This window comes from Podarcis vaucheri (genome assembly GCF_965113315.1).
Source record: "Podarcis vaucheri genome assembly, chromosome: 9".
NCBI lineage: Eukaryota > Metazoa > Chordata > Lepidosauria > Squamata > Lacertidae > Podarcis > Podarcis vaucheri.
Window position 1 is genome coordinate 73,318,374 of NC_138767.1, and position 19,216 is coordinate 73,337,589.

Consider the following 19,216-nt stretch of genomic DNA (forward strand, 5'->3'; position numbering starts at 1 on the left):
TCTTTCTGTTTGCCCAAGTCAGTTATGAATGAATTTAAAATGTATTGGCCATTCTAGGGTTGTCCCTTTTCCCAGACGGGAAGCAGTATCCTTGAGGGGGAGACATCCTAGTCAAAAGCCTATGCAAAGGAGAGCACTTGAGGAAGTATGCCAAGCCACAAGCTACAGATTAAGTGAATCAATGGCAAGCTGTGCAAACCACAGTACAAGGCAGCATGCAGAGGTACAACAAGCAGGTGAGAGCTAAGCCAGTGGCAAGCAACTCAAAACCTATGCAGAGCAGAAAAACTAAAGAAACTAAGACGACTTAGCATAGGCTCTACAGTGGAACCTCGAGTTGAGGCAGCTGCAGAAGTGATTCTTCAGGTAACTTTTTGTGCTGAATAAGTTGGATCCTCCTAACTGAGGGTCCATGTTGCGCGCTGCCCCGAGACTCCCCCCAACCAGCCTGGAGGCGTGACTTTGCCCCGCTCAGGAACGGTGGTGCCACGATCACGCCACTGGCTCTTAGCCAATTGGTGTGGTGGGGTGATCGGGGCTTCATTATTTAAACGGCAGCGTGAAGTGGGGAACCCCTCCTGTTTCACGCTGCCGAACACCCACGCACCTGTTGATAGGTCTGCGCTTGGCCTTGCTTTGGACTTCGGTTGGTCGCCTGTTTTGGATTGCGTGTCGGGCAGGAATTTTTTCCAATGTAGCAGATTGGCAGTAGCCACTTTTTTTTTTGCCTACCTCTTAGCAATTGTCGCAACTTTGTAAGGTTTGGTGGTTAGGCATTGGTTTAGGAGGATGTGGAGAGGGGAGGTGCGGCCATCACCTGCCCCTCCGTTTAATAGGGTATTCCGTTAAAGGAATCTGGGGGTCTGGATCTCGTCCAAAGCCTGGGGAGGGGCTAGGGCCATGCCAGGACCCCCGGGAACCCCAGGGTTGAGCACCAGTCAACAGCCATTGTTGGAGCTCCCTCTGCTGGTAGTTTACCCTTTGCAGGCTCCCTGCTGGGTGGGCAGGAGCCAGTTATAGTCATTAGATACCAATGCCTAAGCCAATACCAGTCACACTTGTGTATTCAATAAAGTTGTGGCCTAAATTTGCCCATTAACCTTTAAACTAAATTCGGTGTCCATTGTTTCTTTATTCAATGGGGGCCAGTTTTGGGGCTGGACGCGCAAATTTATGTGCTGTGATGCAGTTGCTCTATGCATCTGGCCTGGAAAACGTGTAATCTAACATAGCAATGCAGCTTGGGTGCCAGGCTGCTGTCTAGAAAGATCTGACGAACCGCCTGGTTTTGCCACTTAACCTGGATAGGAGATCTGACAAGCCACAATGCATGGATGATGGGCTTTGTTCAGTTTGGTGGGTCACCAATATTTTTTCAGGCCTCCCGATCGGCTTTCATAGTTCTTGTCTCAAAGACTGCAATTATGTCTGGGTCAGAAGAACAGCCTGAAGGCCTGTAGCTTCATTGTAGCTGCAAAGTTCTGATCTCATTAGACATTTGCTGACAAGTGAACAAATTTGGCCTTCTGGGGATCTCTTGAGGACTGGCATAGTTTATGAGAAATGAAACAAGTTGTGTGCTCCAGAACGGCGTGGCGTGATCTTTGTTCTTATGAGGAGATCTTCTCACCCTGAGGGTCCTTTGAGAATGTTACGGGCTTGATTACTGAAACAAAATGAATACTTTTAGTTTCTTTTCCACATTTTCTCAAGCAATTTTCTCAGAGCGACCAGCCAGATGCCTGCAGGAATCGTTGAGCTGTAAAGTTGGAAGGGATCCCAAGGATCATGCAGTGATCGAACCTGCAACCTTGGGTTTTAGTAAAGCAAACAGTCTAATTTGTCAACGCCTAAATGATGTTGAGCATCAGAACAACTTGGCCATAATAAGGAAATTTTGCCCATGGTATGACTATTTCCCACCTTCCCATTTCAACTCTCTGGCTCCCTATCTGCATAACCTAGTACCGTAATTCTAAAATATAGGCGTGCTTTTACTCTCACAAGACTGAACGTGTTGCCCTCGGCTGTACTTGAGGGACGATTCCAACAGATTCTGCACGAAAAATACTTATGTCCCTGTGGAGATGGCAGTACAGAATTGATGGCGAATGCCTTGCTGGCTTGCACTCTTCTTAAAGACTTGAGGAATGAGATTATCACCCCTCTTTTATTGTCCATTCCGGGTCGCCCAGCCACTGCCCCAGTGTCCTTTGTCTTGGCAGTTCAAGATGAGCAGGTGACAGCAAAGGTAGCAAGGTTTTTAGCTGGGTCAATCAGAATAAGATCCACTATTTGACTATTGATTCAAAACCCCAAAACGTATTTTATATAATTGACTTTTTATTTCTATTCTTTGTATATCGTATTGTTCTTTTATTGCTATGGCTGATGCAAATAAAGATTCATTCATTCATCATTCCTGCAACCTTGGCATTATCAGCACCATGCTGAAAACAACTGAGCTAATTTGATTTGTGACTCAGCTCCTGGCAATTTCATTGGTGTAAAAGGGCTTTAAAAATCAAGGCCCAGAAAAACCCCACCTCTTTTTCTGTATTCCCACAACTAGCATAGAAGTTAGGTGTGGTTCATATATGCTTATACATCATCTAACTTCTTCATTTTTGGTGTGTGGGACTATATAGTGTTTTATCTAGGCAGCCAGGGCTCCTCTGGATGACAAGACCTTTTTGCACCAGGTCAGTGAGGACCACTTGCTTTTTGAAATTATCCCATATATACAGAACTCCTGGTGCGCCCTCATACCTATGGGACCACCTCTCCTGGTATGCCCCGCGGAGGACCTTAAGGTCCATAAATAACAACACTTTGGAGGCCCCGAGCCTCAAGGAGGTTAGATTGGTCTCAACTAGAGCAGAGCCTTTTCAGCACTGGCCCCGACGTGGTGGAACGCTCTGTCACAAGAGACCAGGGCCCTGCGGGATTTGACATCTTTCCGCAGGGCCTGCAAGACGAAGCTGTTCTGCCTGGCCTTCGGCCCCTTATATGAGATTTGGTATATAAGTTTTCCCTTGGCTTTTTTGCAGGCCCATGTAAGACCAGCATGGATAGCTGGCTCTGGTGAATATCTGATGTTTCCTCCCTTTATGGTCTTGATTTATGGGCTACTACTAAAATGAGGCTGCATTTTAAGCTGTATTTTAATTAACTGTTTTTTGTCTTGTTTTTCTATTACGTTTTATTGTAATTTATATTTGGTGTTAGCCACCCTGAGCCCAGCCCTGGCCGGGGAGGGCAGGGTATGTATGTATTTATGTATGTATGTATGTATGTAGGCATGTATAAACAAACAAATTATTATTATTATTATTATTATTATTATTATTATTATTATTATATAAGTGTTTACTTTTTATAATAGGGACGCAGGTGGCACCGTGATCTAAACCACAGAGCCTAGACCTCAGCGGTTTGAATTCCCGCAGCGGGGTGAGCTCCTGTTGCTCAGTCCCTACTCCTGCCAACCTAGCAGTTCGAAAGCACATCAAAGTACAAGTAGTTAAATAGGTACCGCTCTGGTGGGAAAGTAAACAGCGTTTCCGTGTGCTGCTCTGGTTCGCCAGAAGCGGCTTAGTCCTGCTGGCCACATGACCTGGAAGCTGTACGCCGGGCTCTCTCAGCCAGTAAAGCGAGATGAGCGCCACAACCCCAGAGTCGTCCACGAATGCACCTGATGGTCAGGGGTCCCTTTACCTTTTTATTTTTTTATAATACATGGAAGATGGATCTCCCTCGGGAGGTTCTGGACTCTCCTTCCTTGGGGGTTTCTAAGCAGAGGTTGGGTGGCCATCTGTCACAGATGCTTTAGCTGAGTTTCCTACTTTTTAGGGGGTTGCACTAGAAATATGTCCATGGGGTACCTTCCAGCTCTACGAGTCTATGTTTTTCTGCTTCAACAATATTTCATTATGTTCCTATCATTTTATGTAACTGTATTTTGTACAAATTATAAAAATTATAAATAAAACATGTTCTCTTTACAAACAAAACATTTAAATAGCTACCTTTCTACCAGTACGATGAGGGGGCAGAGCATGGATATAGCCAGGATTTTTGATAGGGGGACAGGCTTTTGTATAGATTTGTATTAATTTTTACTTATTTGGGGGCACCTCCCCCCTCCCCCATTGACTACACCCCTGGGGGGGGCACAGGAAGAAAACAAGGTTGGAAGGGAGCCACAGTCGGGAAAAGGTTGGGAAACACTGGGATTGATGACTTTGTGGTCCCGTCCAACTATATTATTCTATGATTCTAAGAATCAGTAAAAATCTGCACCCCATGTGTTACAGAGTGTTACACCCCCACACCCACATATATATCCCAATGTTTATATTGTAAGGTAAAGGTAAAGGGACCCCTGACCATTAGGTCCAGTCGTGACTGAGTCTGGGGTTGCGGCGCTCATCTCGCTTTACTGGCTGAGGGAGCCAGTGTACAGCTTCTGGGTCATGTGGCCAGCATGACTAAGCCGCTTCTGGAGAACCAGAGCAGCGCACGGAAATGCCGTTTACCTTCCCGCCAGAGCAGTACCTATTTATCTACTTGCACTTTGACGTGCTTTCGAACTGCTAGGTGGGCAGGAGCAGGAACCGAGCAACGGGAGCTCACCCCGTTGGGGGGATTCGAACCGCCAACCTTCTGATCGGCAAGTCCTAGGCTCTGTGGTTTAACCCACAGCGCCACCCCCGTCCCTGTTTATTGTAGCGAGCAATAAAAGCACTCCTTAATTCTTTAGCTGGGCTGAGGTATAAGCACAACAGAAATAAGAATGCAAGAAATAATTCCCCTTAAGCTGTTAGGGTATTAAATGAATAGCTCTCTAACTACTCCCACCTGATAACAGCAGATAGGTTTTTAAAAAAATAATAATTATGGCATGCAGCATAATTGAATCAAGCACAGGTAATTAGAGAAAGTTGGAGAAAATCCATCATGATAGGTCTTACCTCTTCATAACCACATTATTGCACATACTTGGGGATATCGATGAAAATGCATTAATTTGGGTCTTAGAGCAGGAGCTCTAAGGAAAATGACTCAACACTACCTCCTAATAACAGAATAATTTGGAACATTTATAACTTGTGATCTGAGGGTGTCAGGGTGCTTGACACATAATGGATTGGGGCTCACAGCATTCATGCAAAGCAGCAAAAGATTTCAACTCATAAAATAATCAATCTTCATTTTCCTCCACAAGCCTTTTCCAGTTCAGACTTTGAGGGGAACGATTGCTGTTAAAATTATATTATAATTGCTGAGATGAGTGCACATTTTGCTTTAAGCAAACCAAATACTATAATTAAGGAGATTTGGTAGTTAATCAGAATGACCACTTGCAATGCACTCTGCAGGCTGAAATTAACAGGTCTGGGGGAAAACCAAGCCCTTGGGTTTCTACGAGCCAATTTAAATCATTAATATATTTTTTTTTCCTTTAAAGAAAATGCCTCACACCAATAGCGGGCAATTACTGACCCCCGCAAGTCCACGATACCAAAGCTGAAAAAATTATTTTTATCAACTGCAAATTTTAATTTTACGTTAATCATACTCTTGAGTTACAAATGATGGTAGGATGGTATTGTGGCATAAACCCTACCCTATTGGCGTACTACCATGTGAGGAAATGGGAGGTGTAGCAGGGGAAGGGGGGCTGGTTGGAATATTTTGCTTCCTCAGGGATTGTTCCCGCTATGGTCTCGCTGGAGTCAATTAAGTTATAGTCGCTGAGACTGAGAATAAAGTCCCATTGAGCTATTTTTATGAAGCTCTTTTGATGACAATGTACTTTAGTAATCGATGGTAGGGAGGGAAACTCACTGTTCATTGTGGCTTTTCCGTTTCTGCCAATGAACGGCAACTTTTTAAAATAATTAAAAATAATCTAACAAACATACTATCAAATGGAAGATTTGTGTGAATTTAATAATAATAATAATAATAATAATAATAATAATAATAATAATAATAATAATAATTTTATTATTTATACCCCACCCATCTGGCTGGGCCAGCCACTCTGGGCGGCTTCCAAAAAAATATTAAAATACTGTAATACATCAAACATTAAAAGCTTCCCTAAACAGGGCTGCCTTCAGATGTCTTCTAAAAGTCTGGTAGTTGATTGTTCTCTTTGACATCTGGTGGGAGGGCATCTACAGGGAGGGTGCCACCATTGAGAAGGCCCTCTGCCTGGTTCCTTGTAACTTGGCTTCTCACAGTGAGGGAACCGCCAGAAGGCCCTCAGCGCTGGACCTCAGTGTCCGGGTAGAACGATGGGGGTGGAGACGCTCCTTCAGGTATACTAGACCAATGCCATTTAGGGCTTTAAAGGTCAGCACCAACATGCAAATTTATTTAAATCTGATTGGTCGGTTAAAAAGGCTGGTTATTTATCAACTAAATATTCAGTAGGTTGATAACGCTACTTTTGACACTTCTTCAAAGTGCCCTAAACCTTTGATGCCATCAGCGTGCAGAATGTAGCATTTAAAATGAGGGTTCTTTCATTTTAAACTTTGTGTCACCTCTAGTGTAATGGGAGTTAATGATTAAGCATTTGAGGAAAAACAGAGTTTGAGTAGTCAAATTGGCTGGAACCTAGCAAAATAATAAGTTTGCTCTGGGCAAACTATTTTTTAAAGTAGATTCTCTTTCATCTTCTTTTACTGTTAGGTTTCTATTTTTAAAAAATGAAATCCTATCTTGTCCTGGAAGGTCATGATCCCATAACAGAGACTGTGAGTAGAAGCAATATTCTTAGCTGTAATGAAGTGGCTAAAGTTTTTCCTGAAGAAAAAAACCTGATTCTCTTCTTTTTCTTTTTATTAAAGCAGCTAACACATTTTATTCCAAACTGGTTTTTATTATTATCTTTGTGTCCCCAGTTCCTATTTCTACACAGTCTACTTGGTGACCTCAGAGGCGAGAACCTCTGACTATTGTAGTTATTGTCAGAATCATCTAGTTATATGAAATATCAAGAAGAAAAACACAACTAAGTTCAAAAACATCTGCTTGCAATTTCATGCTAATATCACACAGCAAGTAACAGCTCCGGAAGAGGTGCACCCCTTTTGCTGAACCCTATCTTCCAGTTATCAAATCATAACCACAATATTATAATTGAATTACTACTTCTGTTGCTCATAGCTCAAATCCTGCCCGTGAATTCATCGTACTACAATATTTCTTTAAATAGACCGAAAAAGGCATCCATTCTTCCATAAAACAGTCATCATTAGATTCTCTTCATTTTGCTTTTAATTTTGCAAGGCCCGTTATCTTACTTATCCATTCCTCATTGGTTGCAACTTTATCTTCCTTTCATTTCTGCACTTACAAAATCCTAGCTAATTATTTTATTTTAAACACTCATATACCACTGTCATTAAAATACGTCACAGGGGCTGGTGCCACTTGGGTTTTGCCAACCGTGTATCAAATCGTCACAACTTTGTAAGGTTGGCGTTTAGGCATTGGTTCATTCTTTGGTGGAGGGGGTTATGGATTGGCTGTGCCTGCCCCTCATTTGTTGTTGCTGCTGCTGCTAGGGAATTCCGTTAAAGGAATCCAGGGGCTCAATTTGCTCTGTCTGATCCCCTCTCAGGGGTAGGGCCATGCCAGAGTTCCTGGGAGCATCTGGGATGAACTAAGAGGCAGAAATCCGCCTCTGTGCTCCCCTTACTGACCTCTGGAGGTTCCAGTTGTCAGTCCTATTCCTGCCAGTGCAGGTTCAGGTAGTCCGAACCAATGCCTAAGCAACCACTCACATGCTGTAATCAATAAAGTTGTGGCCCAATTAACACTAAAAATCTTAAACAAATATTCTGTGTCCTGCGTGATTTATTTTGGAGGGGGTTTGGGGGTCTTCACACGCAACAAACTATTAGCAGTGACGTATCACTGTGGGTTAAATCACAGAGCCTAGGACTTGCTGATCAGAAGGTCGGCGGTTCGAATCCCTGCGACGGGGTGAGCTCCCGTTGCTCAGTCCCTGCTCCTGCCAATCTAGCAGTTCAAAAGCACATCAAAGTGCAAGTAGATAAATAGGTACCGCTTCGGCGGGAAGGTAAACGGTGTTTCTGTGCACTGCTCTGGTTCACCAGAAGCGGCTTAGTCATGCTGTATGCTGGCTCCCTTGGCCAATAAAGCAAGATGAGTGCCGTAACCCCAGAGTTGGCCATGACTGAACCTAATGGTCAGGGGTCCCTTTATCTTTACCTTTATCATGACATGTGAACTGGACCTTTGGCTTATTGGACTGAGTGGGAGCTGCGAAGAAGCAAGCCAGTTCCTATCTGTGTAGCGATGCTATGACTTCTTTTTGTGACCAATAAATGCTGGCAGAATATTGGAAACTGAAACATATGCATAGCAAAAGGGTGCTGAATTGGAAAAGAACAGTGCGTCTGAGCAAGCCTACTGAGGATTGGCTATTCCGAAAATAAAACTGCTATATTTAGCTGCTTCAGGAAATTAACGTATTGTTGGTGTAACACTTGGACTGTGAGAGATCTGCCCTCTAGTTGATCTTCAAGTGGCAGTCATGTTCAAAACACCCTTAAGACACCCACCCATAGCTAGAGGACTTGCATGATGAAACTCATTGCACTTTTCAAATCCGATAAATTACTCGAGAAGCTAAGAAACTTAAAATATCATTTTTATTTTTCCCCTTCCACATAATTAATCATATGGTTGCTTACAGATATTGTGGTGCTGTGATAGGATGCTAAAATACTATACAATGGACTTGGTTTTTGTAAGGGTTTTGTTGTTGTTGTTATTGAGCACATTGCTGCCCTCTTGTGTCTAAGAATGCTGAAACTCCCACTAGAAGGCAGAACTTCAGTTCTAAATAGTAATTCTAAATAGTAGTATTTTGTGTGTGGAATTTTTAAAATGGCAGCTTTTCCTATTCATGATAGAAAGGAAGTTAGAAGCACGAACCCCTAAGCCAGCCATTTTGTGAGGGCTTTCCTGCAGCTTCTTGGTCCAAACTTTGGTAACGAACATTTCTTATACCCCTTCTATTACGAGCTGGTGAAATAACATGTAATAATGACGTATGGGTACTTTATAAATGGCAGAGTATGTAACTAAAGAGAATATTTTGAAAGCCCTGGCATGGTGAAATGCTCTTGTACCGGAACTCTCATGCCTGAAGTCATAACTTTCTCTAGAGAGTCCAGCGCTGTCTGAGGAGTTCAAATTTGAACACACCTGATGGAGGATTTCATTTTATAATAACAATAAGTATTATTATTTTATTTATATGCCACCCATCTGACTGGGTTTCCCCAGCCACTCTAGGAAGCTCCCAACAAAATATTAAAAGCACCAGCCATAAAAAAACTTCCCTGAACAGGGCTGCCTTCAGATGTCTTCTAAAAGTTATGCAATTCTTTATCTCCTTGACATCTGATAGGAGGGCATTCCACAGGGCAGGTGCCACTGCTGAGAAGGCCCTCTGCCTGGTTCCCTGTAACCTCACTTCTCGCAGAGAGGGAACCGCCAGAAGGCCCTCAGAGTTGGAATTCAGGTGAACGATGGGGTTGGAGACGCTCCTTCAGGTATACTGGGCCAAGGCCGTTTAGGGCTTTAAAGGTCAGCACCAACACTTTGAATCGCGCTCAGAAATGCACTCGAGGACCAGTGTTGTGTGGTCCCAGCAGCCACTCCCAATCACCTGCCTAGCTGCTGCATTCTGGATGAGTTGTAGTTTCTGAGTCACCTTCAAAAGCAGCATTGCAATAGTCCAAGCGGGTGATAACTAGAGCATGCACCACTCTGGCGAGACATTCCACGGGCAGGTAGGGTCTCAGCCTTCGTACCAGATGGAGCTGGTCAACAGCTGCCCTGGATACAGAATTGACCTGGGCCTCCATGGACAGCTGAGAGTCCAAAATGACTCCCAGGCTGCACACCTGGTCCTTCAGGGGCACAGGTACCCCATTCAGGACCAAGGAGTACGTAGGGTTTTGATATATAGGAATGTGTATCTAAGCTGCCTCCCCCCCCCCTCCATTGTTCAGGTACAGCTTGTTTCTCAGTAGCTTCTTTTTTAAAAAAATACATTTTTATTAAAGTTTTAAACAAACACAAAAACACAAACAAACACAACACAAATAACAAGTATAGTTTCAAATCCTTATTTTCTTAACATCTTTCCCTGACTTCCCCGCACCTCCCCTTCTTGTATTCCAATTCCAATAGTTAGCTCAGCAAGTTCTTGTCCCCAGCTTTTACCTTATTATTATTATACTTAATTCATCTTAATTAACCAATTTTAACTTATAGACCTCAATTTAAACAACAATACTCATTCTTTACACCCTTTTCTAAGGTCGACCCAAATTCCCTTCCACGAATTTCCCAATTTTTATATTAATTGCAAAACAAAATAACAGAAAAACAACATATAATTATACACCCTTTGGATTCCAAATCGGTTTCGATCCCCCCCCCCCCGGTTTCGATCCCCCCAAAAATGTCCATCAGTCCATCAACTATCAGCCTGGAGATCTCACATCCGAGGCCCTCAAATCTCTCTCAGTCCCTCTCTGCCAGTTTTTTTGGTAGTCCTTTATATTAGACATCAGGTCTCGGAGAAGCTCTGTCCCAATAGGGTCTATGTTTCTTCCAACCAGACCTCCATGTTCAAAAGTGTTCTGGTTTCTTCCAACCAGACCTCCATGTTCAAAAGTGTTTCTTGTTGCTTTTAAGTCCAAATGTCCCAAATGTCCCAAAAGCTTCAACTTTCGCCTTGAACAGATCCATAGGTCTTCAGATCTCCCAATAGGGAGATCCCTCCATTCTTCATTCTCTAATTCAAACCAAGTTCTCATAATCCAGATCTTGTTTTTCTTAGCATCTATCTTAGCAGGCCTCTGCCTCTCCTTTGTCGTCTGCGGCATTTCAGCTCCTCCTTCCCACTCCTCTGAAACAGCACATATCTCTTCTTGTTCAGCTGCATAGGTTTCTTGAGTCAAGTCCTTGACACATTCAGCAAGTTTGTTTACTTTTAAATTCAAAGTTGTAGCATTTGTAGCCAAAGCTTCACTCTGACCTTGTAACTTTCCCAAGAGAAAAAACATTCTATCCAGCTCAGCCTGTATTTTTCCACCTGCAGCCATTGTAATGTCTCAGAACCCCCCCTAGAGGGATTCTAGTTACTTAATATTCCTTCCACCTCCAATCCAACATTCAAGTTAATTTGTTTCTATTCTTCTTTATTTTCAACAGTTTAAAGTCAAATTGTAACAAAAATAACCAGCAAAGATAGCAGAAACCAATTTTTTTTCCTTTTCCAACTTTGACAGCTGTCAAACTCTTTATGTCTCCTCAGCAGGCTCTCTCGCGGATCACTCCCGGGTCCCGGAGGGTTGCACTTCAGCTCTTAAAATCAGTTCTTATCCTCCAGCAAAGTTACTTACATTGCCAAGTTGTGGAATTAATAGCTTTTATCTCGTAAAGAGAAGGATGTTCTCTCAACCTTAGTTATCAATTCTTGCTTTAATTTATCTACAGGAAAGGGAGACAGACTTCCTTTTAGCACCTCCCCCGATTGTGCCAAATTCAGAAAAAAATGATTTTTAGTTCCAATTTCTGTACTACTCACGGGTTGTTACTTTTAAAGTCCAAATGTTCAAAGAAAGAAGTCAGCGCTCTCCGGCCATGGCATGCGGCTTCACTCCGTAGAAGAAGCGGTCTACTCTCAGCACCACGCCACTCTCCGTCCCCTGCTCTGAAGCCTTTAAAAAGGCTTCTTCGCGGGTCGGGGGCGCAAATGGTGCCCGCTGAGTCACCAAGTCCACAGGCTTCAGCACCTGTGGTTTCTGAGGGTCCCCGCGTCATCGCCGCGGCAAGACCCGTCTTCTACAGAGCCGATTCCCTCTGGAGCTCAGAGGGAATCCGCCATTAGCCTTTCGCGCTAACCCGGAAGTCTGTTTCTCAGTAGCTTCCTTCAGTTGGGACGTTAGTTCTCTTTTAAGGCACATTGGGCGCTATTTTCATTATGTCTGATGAAGTCACATCTTGAGGGTGAGTCTGGACTTCCCTTCTGCTTTTGATAAAAAGGTAAAGGTACCCCTGCCCATACGGGCCAGTTGTGTCCGACTCTAGGGTTGTGCACCCATCTCACTTAAGAGGCCGGGGGCCAGCGCTGTCCGGAGACACTTCCAGGTCACGTGGCCAGTGTGACGAAGCTGCTCTGGCGAGTCGGCACCATCGCAGCACACGGAAACGCCGTTTACCTTCCCGCTATGAAGCGGTACCTATTTATCTACTTGCCCACTGCTAGGTGGGCAGGAGCTGGGACCAAAAGACGGGAGCTCACCCCGCTGCAGGGATTCAAACCGCCAACCATGTGATCGGCAAGCCCTAGGCGCTGAGGTTTTACCCACAGCGCCACCCGCGTCCCCTGCTTTTGACAGCCATAGCTAAACAAACAGAAACAGCTCTCCTTCTTCGCTTTCTCTCTAGCAGCCTAATCTAGAAAACACTTGCACCTTTCATCTTTCAGCCAGTCAAAGCAGTAGTTTGTTTCCCAAGAAAATGAATTCCACAACCCATTTCCTGAGAACCTTGGTATCACCTTTGGTTTCTCTTCTTGGCCACCAACCCTACTCGGCCCTCAAAAACAGAGCCATGTCTCATAACGCCCTCAGGCACCTGACCTGATCAAAAAGAAGGCATGTTCTACATATTTTTGGTCTTCTTGAAAACAGAGGGGTGTGTGTGTGTGTGTGTGTGTGTGTGTGTGTGTGTGAAAGCCTCAAGCTGCACTACAAACTTGATATCTAGAATTGCATCCTAAATATGCTCAACAACCTTTGTTCTAAAATCTCAGTTATAAAAGCAGATACAGTGCTACCTTGGTTCTCAAACAGCCTAGTTCATAAACAACTTAGAACCTGAATGTCGCAAACCCGGAAGTGAGCGTTCCGGTTCTTGAATTATTTTTTGGATGTCGAACGTGTCCTGAGCTTCCGTTTTTAGTGTTGCGCTTCCATTTTTAGAGAGATCACGCTGATTGGGGTGGTGGGGAGAAGCATTTTAGGGGTCGTTTTTCAACAGCTTGGAACGGATTACTGTAATCCGTTTTGCATTACTTTCTGTGGGAAAGCGCACCTTGGTTTTGGAATGTTTTGGTTTTGGAACGGGCTTCTGGAACGGATTAAGTTCGAGAACCAAGGCACTACTGTATTATAGTTTGGTGCACTGTACATCTTTTGTAAATGGGCGCAGAGATCAAGGTGGGGTTGAAACATAATGGTGTGCCCCTGACCGATGCCAGTTCTTCCAATAGCCTCACTTTGCTCAGCAAAATATCTTTCTAGTTCCTCTTTGAATCAGGATATCAAGATCACACTGATCACTGCAGATATCAGCTCAACTTCTTTTAATGGGAACAGCGTAGAATGTGTCAGGAATCTAACAATGCTACTCACATTTCTCCTTGCAGTGAATATCCCTGCTAGGAGATGGGGGGAGCTCGTATGTGAACTTCCCTGCTTCTGGAGAAATAGAGTTTGGACAGGCTTTGGCCCCTTTAGCAGAAAAGAACTTTTGTAAAGTAGTTTTCGAAATCTCTGTTTGGTAGTGGTAAAATCCTCGCTGTTTGCAGTCTCTTGTACAATTTGTACATGAGCATGTTATTTATATGCATTCCTTGCCACTTTCCTTAGGAATGTCCCAGTGGGATTGTTAATGAAGAGACCTTCAAAGAGATTTACTCTCAGTTCTTCCCACAGGGAGGTGAGTACTCTGCGCATAATTAGTCTTGTTTGCATGCACAACCAATTGCCATAATTGCTTTGAAATTTGGCCTAAACAGGTTGTTGTTCTAGTTAATTAAGCCTTTTATACTACTTAATGGGTGGACAGAAGTACTTCAGGGTTTTAATTAAAGAGTGGAAATACCTACTAGCAATATCTATTTATAAAAGCACACCATCTGCAATTTGTTTGCTTAAATGTACAGCTCGCTCCATCCCAAAGGCTCTGGACAAGTAACAAAAGCAATAGTTGAATTCATATATTCCCTGTCGCCCTGTTTACTAACAAAGCCTTGAGGTCCCAAAGGAGCCCAAGTGGGTAGGGTCTTGCAAAACTCAGTACTGAGCTTTGGAGAAACTGCAGCAGGAGGGAGTTCTGCTTAAATCATCTGATTGGCGGTGCTTGAAAAGCCCCCGTGCAAAGCACTTCAAAGAGGCTCATTGTCAGGTCTTGCTAAGCCCCTTTCTATCTTGTGGAGCTCTTTGAAATGGGCTCTGCAAGCACATGGCAAAAAAGCCCACCTGGTGTCATGGTGTTGTCTAAATCACTGAGCCTCTTGGGCTTGCTGATCAGAAGGTTGGCGGTTTGAATCTCCACAATGGGGTGAGCTCCCGTTGCTCTGCCCCAGCTCCTGCCAACCTAGCAGTTCGAAAGCACACCAGTGCAAGTAGAAGGTAAACGGTGTTTCCATGTGCTCTGGTTTCCATCACAGTGTTCCGTTGCGCCAGAAGCGGTTTAGTCCTACTGACCACATGACCTGGAAAGCTGTCTGTGGACAAACACCGGTTTCCTCGTCCTGAAAGCGAGATGAGCGCCACAACCCCATAGTCGCCTTTGACTGGACTTAACCGTCCAGGGGTCCTTTACCTTTAACCATGTGAATACCACAGGGTGGGGGAGATCAAGACTTGGCCCACCACCCAGATCCAGTTCCCCATCCCAGAGTTAGACAAGGGACAAATATTATAAAGATATGGTTTCTTGGATAGTAATAAAGAGTTGTTGTCGTTTAGTCGTGTCCGACTCTTCGGGACCCCATGAACTAGAGCAGGCCAGGCACTCCTGTAAATAAAGTAGAATGGATTTTTTAAAAGTTAGAAGTAAGGCTGGATTAAAAGTCAACAAGATATGCAGATATCCATCATTCATTCATTTCTCTTCTCTGTTAAATTCCCAGCATCTTAATATTAAAGCAAGTAGGCAGGCAGATCTGCAGAGCACTCTATGTCCACTCAAGTGAAAAACACTTTATCAGAGGGGCTTCTTAGCTACAACTTTGGAATGCAGTCATTCCTCAGAAGTCAAACGGAATCTGTTCCGGAAGTCCGTTCGACTTCCAAAATGCTTGGAAACCAAAGCGCGGCTTTTGATTGGCTGAAGGAACCTCCTGCAGCTAATCGGAAGCCACTGAAGCCCCGTCGGACATCCTGGTTCCAAAAATGTTCGCAAACCAGAACACTCACTTCTGGGTTTCCGGCATTCGGGAGCCAAAACGTTCGACTGGCAAGGCATCATTCAGGATCCAAGGTACGACTGTATTCACTCCACAAGGCTGTAGCATGCAGCAATGAGGCTCCATTTTTTTATTCAAACAATATCCAAAAAGTCAAAATATTATTTAGCCCTGAAGTGTCTTTAAGAAAGGCCCATTAGCATTCCTCCAAGTCTCCTTGAAGACTTTGGTTCTCTGTTAAATGACTGAGGTGGTCAGGGCCATCTGGAGTCTGTCATATGTTTGCTTGTGAATATCTTAATTACATTGCTACACATATAATGAAGCATAGAAAAAGAAATTAGCTACAAGTGCTCTTAACATTTGCATAGGGGTTTTTTCCTTTGCTGTTCTTGCGATTTAATTTGAATCCATTCAAGAGTTGGCCTTAGAACCTTGCCGTGCTCCCTCTACTGAAATCTCTTTGTCCCCCTAATCTCCAAAATCTAAAATAAAGCCCTAGGTTCTCATTGAAGAGTTTAAGCTTGCCTGTTCCAAGTGTTCTAACTGATAAAGAGTCTTTAATTGTGAAAATAAAAGTTGGAGATTTAAGAGGGCCCACCCTCCTGCGAAATTGCTGCGAGTTTGTGAGAACTGGCAACATAGTAGATAATTCTTTATAAGCTCTATATGTGCCTGTATGTTCACAATTATTCCCCTCCTACAGTATCTTACATTTGTGTGCGCAGAAGGAAATGTAGGCGGCAGTTTAACCGTGAGTCAAAGCGTAAAGCTGGTGTGGATTTGAGATTCCCCAATTATCTCTATGGGTTTTCCTTTGTTATGCCAGGCCTGCTGCTTTCTTTCTCTCAACAAAACTGTGCATTTGTCACTGGTAATTTCCAGATCTTATACATTTGAGTATAGTGTGGGTCATATGCAATCCCCCACTTAGTATTCTTTTCCCTCTCGTTATTTTCTTCTAGCATTTATTACAGCTTCTCTGTCTTCAACGTTTTCCCCCTTTATATATTTTACAGTGTTAAGTTGTGGGTGAACATATCAGACGACACAGCGATTCTTCAAACACCTCTTGTTTATTCACAGGCCAGAACAGAACTGAACTGGAGGGTTCAGTCAGCCTGCTTATATAGAGCTCCAGTACAACATAACTGTAACAATTTTCTAAAACTATCCAATCAGTGTATGTCACTTTCGGTCCCTTATTTGCATAACTATCTACAGTATCCCCCTGCTGGCCCAGGGTGAGAACTTCAGTACATAACAATCAGCTACACGGCCAGGGTATAACTGTGTTTTCACTCGTCATTCTTTAAGAGCAATCTAGTTGGGATTTCTCTTGGGCAAATCCCATTGAATTGAATAGGAGTTGCCCACAATCTCGTGCTCTTAAGCCGTTCTTCACCAGAACTTTCCACTTGAAGATGCCATCCATTCACTTTCTCATGTTGAGAAAAAAGGCACAAGGGGGAGAACCACAGCTTGGTGGTCCAACATCTGCTTTGGATGCAGGCGGATTTGTGTCCCGTGTATCCCAGTGTTCATGGAATCTTAAGAGTTGGAAGGAACCACAATGGGCATCTAGTCCAACCCCCTGAAATGCAGGAATCTTTTGCCCACCGCTGAGCATCTCCAAGGGACTCTGGGAATGTCCCCTGTCTGAAATCCCAGAGAAGAATCCCATGGAGGGCCAGCGTGGTGCAGTGGTTAGAGTGTCTGTCAGACATGATCCTGGGAGAGCAGGGTTCAAATCCCCACCTGACATGAAGCTCAGTGGTTGACCTTGGGCCAGTCACTACCTCTCAGCCTAACCCACCTCACAGGGTTCTTGTGGGGGTTAAATGGGGAGGGGGGACCATGTGCGCCACCTCGATCTCCTTAGAAGGAAAAAAAAGTGGGACATAAATGCAATAAATAATAGCAAGAATAAATAATCCCAGTTCGTGTCAGCAATACTCAGTGGCCTAACTTGGTATAAGACAGCTTCCTAGCAAGACAGGCAGAATTTTGTGGAGCTAATGGAAGTCAGCTTTAATTGTCAACAACAACAGTTCCAGATTATTATTTTGTTTTATCTGGATGTTAAAAAGTAGGTGCCTCCCATTGTTCAAAACACCCTCAGCAGTGTGTGTGTGTGTGTGTGTGTTCAAAAACGGACATTACAAAAATAAAAATAAGAAACCTGGTTAAAACAGGCTTGTTGGTTTCTGGTGTAGGTTTTCCATTCTGCTAAGGTCAGTTGAGTAAGACCGTGACGCTCCGGCTTTCCAAATTTAATTTGTTTTCTTATAGGCTTTAACCACTTTAACCATTCCACCCCACCACCTGAACCAAGGTGAACATTTAAGGTAGCACTCCTGCCCCACCTTCTCAGCCACCAAAGTAATAAGTCTACCCTCCAACGTCTGATTAGACCTGATGTATAGTTGCTGTGAATGTGCCAATGTTGCACTGAGAATGAAGCTATTGCACCCCAGATATTGCATGGTCTGAGTCTCTTAAGATGTTAGCACTCTCTATTGCTTCCTGCTGCCACCTGTCAGAATACTAATATATCATCATAGTTACCACTTCTAGGTACAAAACCAGAAACTTATTTAATTGTTTTAAAAGAAAAACCTGAAACCCCCCCCCCTCTCTGTCCTGATTTATATTCCAGACTTAGTGGGAAAGAAATCACATTAAGTAGCTCTAATTAAAAGCTTAAGGACTACAACCTTTGGCTTATGTTTAATCACAATTGTCTTCACTGCCTTGGATATTTTATTGAATGAAGGCTGTGAAACCACTGGAATTAACTGAAATGTCTTAAAGGCAAAGTCCTGTAAATCTGGTACTCTTCTTTATTGATTTTTGCAGAGTGTGGTTTAAAACCTTTGATTCTGTTCCGTGGCTGCGATCTGACAAATGACACGATGAAAGCACGCATTGCTTGTTTTCCTATTTATTTTTTAAATTGCCACATACCAATAAAGAGGAAAATGCAAGAAATGAAGAAAGAAAAGAAGTGTTCAAACTGGTTAATTATATAGGGAATAAAATTCTAATTAATTCAGGATCCTACAAATCAGGATCACCATTAAAGGACAGCAATCCTATGGCTCCCAGGAGGATATTCCGGGTCCTGTAGGATTTTGCAAATTCCCTCTCCCTGGTCCCTCCCAGCCATGTTGAAAAGGACCTCCGCCATTTGCCTTCCACTATTCTGGCTTTGCCATTGGAAATGGCAAAAGGGACACAGATGGATTGGAGGAAAGTTTGAGCCAACAAAACAAAATATACATAAAATTTCACATCCAATTTTCACAAATTGCTTCTTTTCTGGACTTCCTTCAGCTTCTCCGCAAATCATCCATAGTCATTATTTTAAATACGCATTTCATAATTTGTATTGACATTATTTATATCCTTAATTTCCTTTCTCTTTAGACAATACTTCTTAGTTTTTCACAGTGCTTTTTTAAACCCCTCTAGCGTTATCTGTCCCTCACTTATACTTTCCAGATATTCCACAAATTTCCCCCAGTCTTCGATGAACCTTTGGTCTCTTAGGTATCTGATTTTCCCAGTCAGTTTGTCCAACTCAGCATAGTCTAACAGTTTCATTCTCCATTCTTCCACTGTCGGTATTTCCTCTTGTTTCCATTTCTGAGCCAGCAGCACTCTTGCTGCAGTCACTGCATATTGGAAAAATTTACAGTCCTTTCTCTTTATCTCCTTTCCTAGTATTCCTAACAGAAAGGCCTCAGGTTTCTTTATAAATGTATATTTTAAAATTTTCTTCATTTCATTATATATCCCTTCTCAGAAGCCTTTCACTTTCTTACATTCCCACCACATATGATAAAAAGAACCTTCCTTATCTTTACATTTCCAACACTTGTTACAGGTCTTATACATTTTTGCTAATTTCGCCGGTGTTATATACCATCTATAAAACATTTTCATAAC

At 43.2% G+C, this 19,216-nt stretch overlaps 1 protein-coding gene across 13 annotated transcripts in view; it reads left to right on the forward strand.

Annotated features, from left to right (window-relative positions):
* KCNIP4 (potassium voltage-gated channel interacting protein 4) overlaps positions 1-19,216 on the forward strand; it is a 443,652-nt gene that overhangs the window by 410,912 nt on the left and 13,524 nt on the right. For all 13 annotated transcript variants that reach the window (XM_082237474.1, XM_082237483.1, XM_082237479.1 and 10 more), the window contains one exon: positions 13,722-13,791. In XM_082237474.1, coding sequence (XP_082093600.1) covers positions 13,722-13,791 — 70 coding nt within the window. The remainder of the gene's footprint in view (positions 1-13,721; positions 13,792-19,216) is intronic.